Consider the following 12,719-nt stretch of genomic DNA (forward strand, 5'->3'; position numbering starts at 1 on the left):
CTAATGAATCAGGGATCAAAAGCGCATCAAAGACCAGTGTGTTGCTTCCTCTCTTCAGTCAGAGGAGGAAGCAGGATGGTAGGCAGCCTGTGCCCACTCAACAAACTCAAGGCAGGCTGGTGGCAATACCAACTGCAGGAGACTAAACGAAGCCACCTCCCAAACTGGACACAAAGGATCTGAAATGAGTTACCATCAAGAGACCTAGTCTTACAAATCCATATTCATATAGAGAAATAGTATATACCCAGAACACAGACCCAAAGGAAAGAAACTTACCTTATGTAGTATCATGGTCAGTGGTTTGTGGGGATTTTTAATATTTTATTTATTATTTTTATTTTATGTGTATGAGTGTATGAGTGTATTGCCTGCACGTATGTCAGTGCACCTGTGTTGTGCAATGCCACAGAGGTCAGAAGAAGGCCTCAGATTCCCCTGGAACTGAAGTTAAGCCTCCATGTGGGTGCCAGGAATCAAATCTGGGTCCTCTGCAAGAGCAGTTAGTGCTCTTAACCACTGAGCCATCTCTTCCACCCCAGTGGTTTGTATTTTAATGAAGACAAAGCTAAACATAAGAATGAGTAATGCGAATAATTGATTTTTATAAGAGGAAATTGCATCTTCTATGTTTTGCAGCACCTGTACACCATGATCAAACAGGACAGTGGAACCAATTATATGTCTGCAGCTACTGTCCCAGGTAATGTCCACATCATTCAGCCTACACATGCTGTGGTCTCCAGAAGCCAGGAGAAACCACTGGGGGTGACCCCCTACCCAGCAACAGTACTCCAGTGCAATACAGAGACAGCAAACTTACACAACCCTCACATAGCGATCCAGAGTCCAGCCGGAGTGACAGACATGCAGAGTCAGCCCACTGGGCTGCAGTATCCAGTAGGAATGGCCAGTGTGCAGACCCCACCCGGAGTGATCCAATACTCACCAGGAGCAACAAACGTCCAGATCCTGTCTGGAAACCCTCAGAATCCTCTGAACACTGTGCCTGGACCAACACAGACCTCGGGCCAGACCCAGTGGAACATGTCATTTGTATCTTTTCCTGAATTCAATCCCAGGAAATTCATAAATGAAGAGGTCAGAACATTAGGGGTGAGTGTAATATCTTCTCTCCAACTTCCTAAACCCATCTCTATAGCGCTTAGAAGGATTTGGAGGACAAAGGAGGGCAACAGCTTCTAAAGGCCAGATTGAGGACAACCCCACAAATGGCAGTCCTTCCAGATCTCCCCCAACTCCCTAATCTGTTCCACAGTGTTTGGGTAAGGCTGTAAAGGGCTCCTTCTTTGGAGAGGTTGTTTGATCAGTCACCCCTTTCTTACCTATAAGGAGCAAGAGTCAGCATCAGTTTCACCAGAAAAAACATTGACCCAGTTAAGCAGCTCAGGCTTCAAGGTCGGCCAGATTTTCTGGGTGGTCTCAGGCACATCTCTTCCCTTCTCAGAGCCTCAATTGCCTCCTCTCTGTCTGATCAAGAGAAGATCTAGTAAACTCTTACAAATTCTTTCTAACTTTTAGGTTACTCATTTCCTCTTCAACCCAGGATATTCCTGTCCCTTTCCTGCCTCCTCCAGTTTTATCTGGCACCTTGAAAAGGTCAACTTGATTCTCTTTCTGAAGGAGAAATGAAATCAGTTCTGGGTCCCACTAGATGCCCAGCCAACTCCTAGTATGACTGACTCATAACAAGTTTTCCATCTCTACTCACTCACTCATTCAACTTGGAGACGAGGAGCGACCTGTGGGGACCTGGAGATTCAGAGATGACCAAGACACAGTCTTTGAAGGCAATTCATGGCAATTATTGTAATCTATACCTGCTGGAAATTGCCACAAGACATAACTCACAGCTTTGGTGCCCAAAGATTGCAACTGGCCCAGCCTCCTTGAAAATTTGCAAACCTCTAGGAAGCAAGAGGATGAAGGCAAGTTTAGGATGGGGACAGACTCACATTGTTAGAGTATGTTCCCCAAAGGGTTCCTGTTTTGGAAGCTTTTGTCCCAGGATGGCAATGTTGAAAGGTGATATGAAGCCTTTAAGAGGTAGGGCTGAGTGGTAGGTATTTAGGTCACTGGGCTCAAAAGAGATGGATGTAGTTCTTACAGAACCCCTTGTTAGTTCTCATGAGAGCAAGATTGGCCCCTCCCCTCCCCAGTCCCTCTGGTTTTCTGTCTCACTACATAACCACTCCCTCTTGCATGTGCGCCCACCATGATGCCATTGACTATGTAGTGAAACAGCCAGGGGAGGCCTCATCAGAGCCAGCATTATGCAGCTTGAACTCTGACAGTTCCAAAACCGTGAGCTAAATAAGCCCCTCATCTTTGCAAATTACTAACCTTGGGTAGTTCGTGATAGCAGAAAATGGGTTATTCATACCCCAACCCATCCCCCCTTGTCTGTCCTTCAGAACCAGATAGGTAGATCAAGCCAAGAACAGGGTATCATTCACATGCCAAACTTATCAAAGCCAAATCTTAGACTAAATCCTATAAATCTAAATGAGGAATGCAAAGGCTGATCATAAGCATCAAGGGAAATTAAAAATGTATGTGGAAAGGTAAAGATGGTCTGTGACATTACACAGGAATTGGTAAGCCTATGTTATGCTTTCTGTTCTCATTATTAATTAATACTGGTGAAATGCTTGTTAACTTTGCTCTATTCCTGAGAACCCATTTGCCCTCTGCTCTCTCCACAGGCTATCCAGATCCTCATTGGCCTGTTCCATATTTTCTCTGCAATCAACCCTATACTGTATGAAACTTCTTCTGTGTTAGGGATCTCAGGGTACCCGATCTGGGGAGGACTATCTGTGAGTACAATGCCATGTGGCTTCTTTTCTGGGTCTTCAGAGTGGAACAGGGAGAAAGTAGAGGGAAAGGGGACCACTGAACCCCACTTCTAGGCATACAAACCTCACAGCTCAGAGTCAGTCACTAACTGCAGGTACAGCTAAGTGTTGAAGATTCCACCTCCATCCCTACCCCAACAATGTTTCCTTCTGCCCATAAGGAACTTTGGGCTACAATCATTCATTCCCATACATTCATATCATCATAGACATTCTGAGTCAGGTTTATGCAACCCTAATAAACTAGGATCAACTACACTCTCAATAGGCCAACTGAAGAGACGAGCAATAGCAAAGCCCAAAGAAATGTGATTTGTTCAATGTGGCCACATTGGGAAGAGGAACAAAGAAAGGGGTCCAAGACATCCCACCCACAAGTCCATCTTCAGGGTCCTGACATGAGGTTAAGGTTTAAATAGAAAGCTAAGTAGTCCTGGTCAATTTGTGGTCCTACCCATCACTGACCCATCATCATCTCAGCTCCACTCTCCTGCAAGGTTGTGTGAGAATGTTATCAGAACTGTGTGCATCCTGGAGCTCCTTGCACAACTAGCAGGCAGCTCCCCTGAAGAATTTCTTCTCTCCCAGTAATTAGTTGTTTATATAATGTAGGGACTTTGCAAATTTTGTAGCTTCCTGCACTTCCTGAGTCTTGTAAGTTTCATGCACTTCCTGAGCCATGATGGACATAAACACACATACACACATAAATGCATGTCATTTTTTAAATTTATTTGTCTTTTTAAGACTATTTCCTAATCATTTTTCCTTGATTTTATAAATGTATTTTAAGCATATTCTCGAACTGCTCATGGATGGTATATGATTATGCAATTGATTTTTGCATGTTGATCTTATATTGTGAAATAACTATGCTTTCTTATTAATTCTTTTTTTAAATTTATTTTTATTTATTTTTTATTTTATGTGTATGACTGTATTGCCTGCATGTATGTAAGTGCACCCATGTCGTGCAATGCCTGCGGAGGTCAGAAGAGGGGATTAGATCCCCTGGAACTGGAGTTATGGAAGCTGTCAACTACCATGTGGGTCCTGGGAACCAAACCCAGGTCCTCTGCAAGAGCGGCCAGTGCCCTTAATCGCTGAGCCATTTCTCCAGCCCCAACTTTCTTATTACATCTAATGATTTTTCTGCTCTGTGGGAATTCCTGTGTAGACTGTCATATCATTTACTAACAATGGCTCTGCTAGTCCTTCCTTTTCAATCATCTGTGGTTTATTTTGTCCCCTGTCATATCATGCTGGCTTGGAGTCCCATCCTGAGTCCGGAGATTTGAGCTAAGTTTTACCTTTCAGTCTCCTGAACTCCACAACTGGGATAAACTTATTTTCAGAATTTCAGATTATCCTGTTCAAATCTCCCTTTTGACTGCACAACGGAGTCATTTAGCAATGTTTCTGATATAGCATCTCAGCAATTCCTACAGAAAGAAATATAGGACTGGGGATGTGGCTCAGTGGTAGAGAACCTGCATAGCATCTACAAGGTCCTGGGTTCAATCCCCAGCAGTTAAAAAATAAAAAGAAGTAATGTAATTAGGAGCTATTACTATAATAGTCACTTTACAGAGGACAGTGAAGCAGCTTCAACAGGAATTCAGGGAGATTAGCTGTGCAAAGCCAGGGCACTGTGCCTGGCTTCTTAGGACTCTCAGGCTGGTCTAGGAGTTCAGCAAAGTGCATTAGTAGCAGAGGTTAAACAAGAGCCCCGTGTCCTATCTCTCAGCCTCAGGACTCTGCCCATCATGGTACCCTGCTTTAGTTTCTCAGGATCACAGTCAAGATAGGGCAGGTGAATTAAGGAGTTTGAACAAGGGTATGGTCCACAATACAGCAGAGGGATCTGGCAACACAATTCATGAGGCTTAGAGCATCCTAGACATGGCCCATAGGTGTTTGAGTATCACACTGCTCAGTGCATCTGGTACCTAACAGTTGGGACAGTGATCATGTTAAGAGGAAGCACACAGATATACATGTTTTGAGAAACTAGATGTTTGGGATTTAAAAGGAAAGGGATGCGTCTCTCGGTGTTGAATGTATAGATGTCATTTTCAACATTTAACAATGACTTTCATTTTTCTGGTCTGTGTAGTTTATTATATCTGGCTCCCTCTCGGTCTCAGCTGAAAAGAACCACAATACTTGCATGGTGAGTAACGATATCATCGATGGCCCATAAATGTTAAAATTGTACTCGTTCCCACACACGGGCAAGGAGGTCTCAGAGTAACAATGTGTTTTGGCCCTGGGCTCAGTACACCTTATTCCAGTCAATCCAGGAGGAAAAATGAGGCAGAGAGAGGTAAAGCCATGTCTAAGATCATACAGTGAGTATGTGGCAGAGCTGAGATTTGAACCTAGAACTCTCTGGTTCCAAAGCTATGCTTTAACCTATTGTACTTGCTACTAAAAAGATTTGGAGTTAATAAAACTGCTGGACATGGTGGCACATACCTTTAATCTTAACACTTGGGAGGCTAGTTTTGTCTACATAGCAAGTTTCAGGCCAGCCAGGGCCATATAATGAGACAACAAGCATCATCTCAAACAAACAAGCAAACAAAACCTTAGCCATTTGGAAAACTCATGACTTTGTTATATGATGATCTGGGGGTATTCTGCATTAGGCAGAAAGCTCAGGCCATACAAATAGAGAAGGGCATACATTTCAGCCATTTCTTCAAGGTATTTCCTACCTTCCTCTTTGACTGGACCTAGAAAAGTTTTCCTTGAACATTTTGGTGTCCCAACCACAAGACACAGGTCCCTGGATTCCCTTGAACCTTTGAAGTGGCATTCTCTACCTCAGCATACAGAAAAGGGTCTTTTGACTTATGCCACAGCCTTTAGGAAGCCTCAGCATGAAAGTTCCAGGCCCTCCCTCCCCTCACTCTCTCTCCCTGGCTTCTCATCTCTCTTCTCCCACTTTAAGGAAAGTAGCAGGTGGGAAGTTGAGTTGTTCATTGAAACAACCCCAACCCCCAGTCTGCGAGACAAACTTCTGCTTCCCAGGTATGCTTTCCACTCCCTCAGCTCCCCAACATCAACTAGGCTCATAGTGCCCCTGGATATCCCAACAAGACCAGCCAAACCCTACCCCACACCCTCTGGGAAGCCCAATGTCTGCACCAAGGAAGGTGTGTGGCATTCCTGAGCCTCCCCTGATCCCTTCTCATTCTGATGTCCGATTCCAATTGAAATCTCCACCTCAGTCTCTAGATGTGACAGCTCCACCGGCCTCACCCCAAATGTGTCATGTTGCCCCTTCCTTATTCTCTCCCTACCTCCATTTCCAGAATCCCACTAAAGGGAAGCTGCGGGCAGTAAACAATTAGAGGTTGTTGGTATCTCAGTACAGTGAAGCAGACCCCTTCCATTTGCATATTAGACTTTGTTCTGAAAATATTAGACTTTTCCTGCCCCAGTTGCCCAGTTCCTGCCCTAAAATGACCTGATATAGTGAGTACAGAGCAATCCCATCATCCCACTACCCTTGGGGTAAACTAACTGGATTCTTCTCCACCCACCCCCACCACCTCTTTTCTGCCCTGCTCCTCTTCTGTCCTATGCAACCTGTGTTTCCAAATGGAGGGCTTTGGCCTCTACTCACCGCTCCTCTCCCCCCATGTGCTTCAGGTGAATGGCAGCATTGGCATGAACATCGTCAGTTCCATCATCTCCCTGCTTGGGATTGCCATTATCATTCTAAGTCTGTGTGTTTATAAAGTAAATTCCTCTGACCCAAAGGTGAGCATTCCAACTCCCCAGCCTCTATGCTTCGGAAAGACCAGGAGAGCTTGCCAGGTTGTTTCCAGGGCAGGAAGGGATTGCAACAGAATTCCATCCTAGTATGATTCATACGTTATGTGCCCATCACCCAAACTCTGTAACTTCCAAAACTGCCAGGGTCCTTCTCATTTCACAGTGAAGACACTGAAATAAAGAGGTAGTCACCCCCTTCTCATAACTATTGTACTTCCGGCCTAGAGCTAGCAAGTATTCAAGTAAGCGGCCAACACACTCAAACACAAAGTCACCTGCCCATAGAATCCGCTGAGCCTGTCACACTGAAGATGCTGATGCCAGGGTCTTGTCCTATTTGAGGGCAGATCTCAGGAGAGAGAGGAAAGAGGACGCTGATCAAGGGGAGGATGTTTTCAAGCACAGGGCTACTAGAGCTTCATTTTGTTGGGACCCAGCAGCCTGAGAAGTGTGCATCTCAGTTAGACCCTGTGCTGGGTGGGACAAGGGAACTGGGGAATTCATCTTGTCAATTCCACTCAGCTATGGGTTGGAAACTGCTGCTGCGGAGCATGCACTCCTCAGCAATTCCTGTGTGCCATGCATGTGGGCATAGGTGACTTCCATGGTCAAGGAAGTCCTTGAGGCTAAGTGGTGAGGCTGGAAGTCAAGCAGCAGGCATAGAAGTAGACAGGCCAACGGGCTCTGGGAAGAGCACAAACATCATTCAAACAGCACTCGGTAGGCCTGAAGAACGAGATAGGCATCCTCAGGTTCGAGTTTGATCCCTCACCAAATGAAGGATCAAAGCTGCAACCTGATCCTCCTTCAGGCCCAGCCAAGCAGACCAAGGCTAGGTCCAAGGTCTTAAGTCACATCTATCTACAGGGGTGAGGACAGTCCCTAAAGGGAGAGTTAGTTCCCTGAAATCTTCAGAAGCTGGTATGCTGACAAAATTTGGCACTGACAAGATGTGGCAGAAAATCAGACAAGGTGTTGGCCTCTTAGGTCCAGCATGAGGCAACAGGATGAACCAACAAAGAGGTGGAGCATAGTTATAGGCTATTAAGATGCACAATATCTACTAGTCTGAAAAGCGGTTGTTTGCCAATAGGTAGGTACTTCTGTCATCAAAGAGTGTGCCAGTGTCATGTAGGACAGAGATGTAGGAGCCCAAGAGGCCTAAGGCCAAACACTGGGGCCCCACCCTCTGATGAGGAGGAAACGTGTGGAGCAGAGGGAGGAGGGATTCCACAAACCCGTCCCATGCATACACTATGGATGGGGCCACAGCCCAGAGCACACTGAACTCAATCCTGCCCTTGAAGCTCCAATCCTGACAGAATCACAGGGATCCAGCTAAGACAGCAGGAGCCAGGCACGGCTGATGGTTCTGACCTCACTGGTACATCCCTGACTCACAGTGAGGCTTCTAGCCCTTCACACAGATTCACACAGTCAGGGTACATTGCAGTTATATTTCAAGACAAGTAGTTTTGGGGAGGAGAGGAAGTAAACATGAACTCAAAGGCGAGGAATCTAGGGTACTCCCACACCAACCCTGACAGTCATTGATGGAAGGCTGCTATCCAGAGGATCAGCTGAGCTTCAAGTTTATGATACAAACAGCAGAGTGGGCTCCAGAGGGCCGAAAATGCGATGGCTGACAGGTGGAAGTCCAGCCAGGCCGAAGTGTAATAAATGGATGAGGTAAAGGTGCATAAGGACTACCCACAGTATTGGCTCAATAAACCACCCGCAGAGAGCATCTCCTGTCTTACAGATGAGGCTTGCAAGCACTTGCATGAGACTATCCCCCATACAGTCAACTCTGAGAACTGAAATGCTCCCCTTCCTCTCTGCCTCTAGGCTAGTATGAATGCAGTCTCTGGTGGCCTCCTTCCCTTCGCCCTCCTGGAGTTCATCATCACATGTACAGTCTCACATTTTGGGTGCCAGGCTGTCTGCTGGAATCGTTTTGAGGTGAGTGTTGGGCCCTATTCCAAGATTCAGAGCATGTTGAGGTGGGAGAGGGGTAGTAGCAAAAGATGAACAAAGTTTGATAAAAGTGAGGAATGAGAGGATGTATCAGTTAAGCTTTGCTGTACAACCACCCCAAATTGAGCAACTTAAAACAACCATTTACCTACTTCTGGTTCCAAGTCCCATCAGTTTGAATTGGAATCCATGATTTGCACCTCTGTTGGTCCCAAATGGATTCCTCTTGAATCTTTAGCCAGCTGCCAGTTAGGCTTGGAAAGGCTAGTGTCCAGGGCACTTAGTGGAATTGTTCCATTCTGTTCCTGTGTTATCTTCTGTTCCACTACTCCAGCTTGAGCTTCCTATAGGGTAGGTGGGTCCCCCAACATGAGACAGGCAGCCCCCATGGGCAAGCACTCTAGTCCCTGACTGTATCCTGCTTGCTGGTGTCCCATCACCGAAGTCATTGGCATGGCCAAATTTGGATCCAATGAGCACAGGATCAGCTCTGGCTCTGAGGAGAAAGGGTACAGTCACCTAGCAAAGAGGTACAATAGGGGCCTGGAGTAATGGCTCAGCGCTTAAGAACACTAGCTGCTCTTGTAGAGGACCACAGTTCAGTTCCCCGCACCCACATGGCGGCTAACAACTGTGCAGCACCCACGGAGGTCAAAAGAAGGCACTGCACAACACAGGTACTTATACACATGAAAGCAATACACTCATACACATAAAATTTTTTTAATAATAAAAGATCTTTAAAAGAGGTGCAATAGGAGGATTTGTGGTCAGTTTTTCCATCAAATTATTAATACGTCTACAACAAGTAAACCATGTTCTACCCATCCCAAGACTCCCAAGCATCCCACCCAATTATGTCATCCCACTTGATGCTCAAGATCCAGTTTTGGAAAATGCATCTCCATTTTTAAAGTGTGTCTGTGTGAGGGTATGTACATGTGTGTTAAGGTGCTATGGGAAGCCAGAGGTATCTGATCCCCTGGAGCTAGAGTTACAAGCAGTTGAAAGCTGCCTCACGCATGGGTGCTGGGAATTGAACTCAGGTCCTCTGTAAGATCAGTAAGTGCTCTCAACCACTGAACCATCGCTCTAGTTCTGAGTATGCATCTTCTTGGCCCAGAAACTTATGAACTAAAAACAACCTCAGGTCTGAGAATATATATGGTTCAGTTGGTAGAGAGTGCTTGCTTTGTGTGAGGAAACCCTGGGTTCGATCTCCAACACGATATAAACCAGGAGTGGTCACACAAACCTGTGTTCCTAGCACTTGGGAGGTAAAGGCGGGAGGAGCAGAAGTTCCAGATCATCCTTGGCAACATAGAGAGTTTGAGGTCAGCCTGGGAAACATGAGACCCTATCTCAAAAAATAAAAACAAAAACAAGCTCTATCCCAATACACCCAACATAGTTTAGCAAGACAAGAATTGGGTAACTCAAATGCACTCTCCATCCAATAGGGGGATACCAAGCAGCACAGGACAGCCATTGCTCCATAGTAATTCTAAAATCCTCCAGAAAAATATAACCCACCCAAGGGCAAAAAATATTCCTCAATCAGGGGTCAGTTCAGCTTTCTGGAAGGTTCTGCCACTGTTCCCTACTGCTTCCTGGGAGTGGGTGCTAACCCATTGTTTTGGAAGGTCTTGACTCTACCCCCAGTCTCTTGGCTCCACCCTCATCAACATTATCCCTTTCCCATAAGAAACAGCCCATGTTTTCCACCTTGGGAAAGAGAAGTTCCCTCAGCCTTTCTATGTTAAGAAATTGGGGCCCAAATATCCTTTTTTACTTTGAGCAATTTCAGTTCATATCTGGTGGTCCTTCCATTAATACAGTTCCCTCAAAAACTCAGGGGGTGGTTTATGTACATAATTATGGCTTTTGTCACCTGACAAAGACCATGCCTGCAGTTGTGCTCTAGACAGACCTTTCTCTAAATCTACCAACATCTATTTTGAGATCAGGTTTCTGTGGGACCAAGCTCTTAAGAATCTTAGAAGTCTTTCTGTGTAGCCAAAGGACCTAATAGGCACAGCCTTAAGGCTTTCAAAAATCTTTCTAGGGCCTGGGGAGGTGTTTCAGTTGGTAAAGTGCTGGTTGTGCAAGCTTGAGGGCCTGAGTCCAAATCCCCAGCACCCACATCAAAAGGCAGGTTCTGCAGCATGTGTCTATAATCCCAACACTGGGGAAGGGAGGCAGGGACCAAGACAGGGGGATCCCTGGAGCTCACTGGCCAGCCAGTCTAGCCAATCAGTGAGCTCCAGGTTCAGTGAGAGACCCTGCCTCAAAATTAAAGTGGAGAACAGCTGTGGAAGACACCCAACATCAGTCTCCATGCACATGTGCACAAATACTCATATGGACTGGCATGCACCTGTGCACACATGCACACATGCATAAACACCCTCAATATACAGAGAGAGAGAGAGAGAGAGAGAGAGAGAGTCTTAGCATCAGCACAATCCTATATGGATAACTCTAACCTTGATTTGACATTTGTTGTCAAGCCTAAATTTTACTTTGAATGTCATTAATCCATTGGGAACCTCAGAAATAAGAGCTTTAGATCTGGGCCTTGCAGATCTCCTCTAAATAATATATATCAACCAAAGTATTCCTTGTCTGCTCTCTTTCTCATTGGCAGGTAGGAGTACCCAAGCAACATTTCCATCATCCTGCCTGATGATGAACTCCTTTGTAGTCAAACCCAGAAGTTAATAGAGTTAATAGATTTGCTGTCTTCCAAAGGGCATTAGTTAGTACACAACACACTCAACCACTTGTCCAGTCTGTGGTGGTTTTTCTCTCTTTTCCAGCCTCCTCCAGCACAAATATCACCATTTTCCAGCCTTTTCTAGAATTATATTCACAACTTTTACCCCAACCTGCCACCCAGTCCCTAGACCAGTGTGTATGCTGGATTCTCATTCTAATCTCTGTGTCAATTAGCTTTGGCTGCCTATCAAACTACTCTACAACATAATGGCTTACACAGCAGGCATTTAACTCGTGATCTCTGGAACTGATGGACAGTTCTGATCTACTATGTTTGCCAAATCTGCAGTTGGCTGGCTAGTGAGAAGCCCTATGATCTTGAATAGACTCACACATGTATCTGTCAGTTGGCAAACTGACTATGAACAGGAACAACTGGGCTACTTGTCTCATTATTCAGCAGACCAGACCAGGCTTCTTTCTGTTCCAAAGAGAGAACAAGTAAGCCTCAGTAGGGAAACACCACAGGTCTCTGCTTTATCCCCCTTACTACCATCCCCTTCACTAAAGAAGGTCATGTGAGGGACTAGAAAAATGGCTCAGTAGTTAATAGCACTGGCTGCTCTTGCAAAGGACCTAGGTTTGATTCCCAGCACCCACATGGCAGCTAAAACTGTCCATAACTCCAGTTCCAGGGGATCCGATGCCCTCTTCTCCACAGGCATTGCACACAGGTGCACTTACATACATGCAGGCAATACACTCATACACATAAAATAAAATTTAAAAAATAATTTTAAAAAAAGAAGGTCATGTGAGAAGGGTCTATCCAAAACATGGAAATAGGAAAGGGACAAAGTCACAGCCATTCTTGCAACTTAGTATAGAAGAAAGTGATGGCCTATGTCCTTTGCCTTTCAGAATATTGTGGTGTTCTCAAACATGTTTGGTGGCAACACAGTCAACACAACTGGACCTGTCAACAACAACACTGGCCCAGCCAGTGTCACCACCAGCCCAGCCGGTGTCGCTACCAACCCAGCCAGTGTCACCACCAGCCCAGCCAGTATTACCACCAGCCCAGCCAATCCCACCTTCCCCAGTGATGCTTCTCCTAAACACATATACCAAGATGCAGCTGCTCTTTCCCAGAGATAGATGACAGGTTGCCCATTTCAATGACCAGGAGACATCACCACAACAGTATCTCTGCTTCTCCCTGAAACTCCTGTGACCCTGACCCTGGCATTATTGATAGACCAAGATGAACATCCATTTTTCTCTCCTCTTCACTGCTGTTCCCCTTTGGCTTATTACTGATGTATTTTTTAATACATGTTCTCCCTTGACACTAGCATC

General features: G+C 45.5%; 1 protein-coding gene across 1 annotated transcript; it reads left to right on the forward strand.

The window, feature by feature from the left end:
- The first annotated feature begins 651 nt into the window (after positions 1 to 651).
- On the forward strand, positions 652 to 12,518 carry Ms4a18 (membrane spanning 4-domains A18). The gene is made up of 6 exons (XM_008840736.1): positions 652 to 1,116; positions 2,727 to 2,840; positions 4,996 to 5,052; positions 6,540 to 6,650; positions 8,514 to 8,627; positions 12,282 to 12,518. Exons 1-6 carry the CDS (start codon positions 652 to 654, stop codon positions 12,516 to 12,518), a joined length of 1,098 nt encoding a protein of 365 aa, XP_008838958.1.
- Positions 12,519 to 12,719: the final 201 nt, after the last annotated feature.

This window comes from Nannospalax galili, unplaced genomic scaffold (assembly GCF_000622305.1).
Source record: "Nannospalax galili isolate Female #2095 unplaced genomic scaffold, S.galili_v1.0 scaffold1321, whole genome shotgun sequence".
In the NCBI taxonomy this organism is placed as follows: domain Eukaryota; kingdom Metazoa; phylum Chordata; class Mammalia; order Rodentia; family Spalacidae; genus Nannospalax; species Nannospalax galili.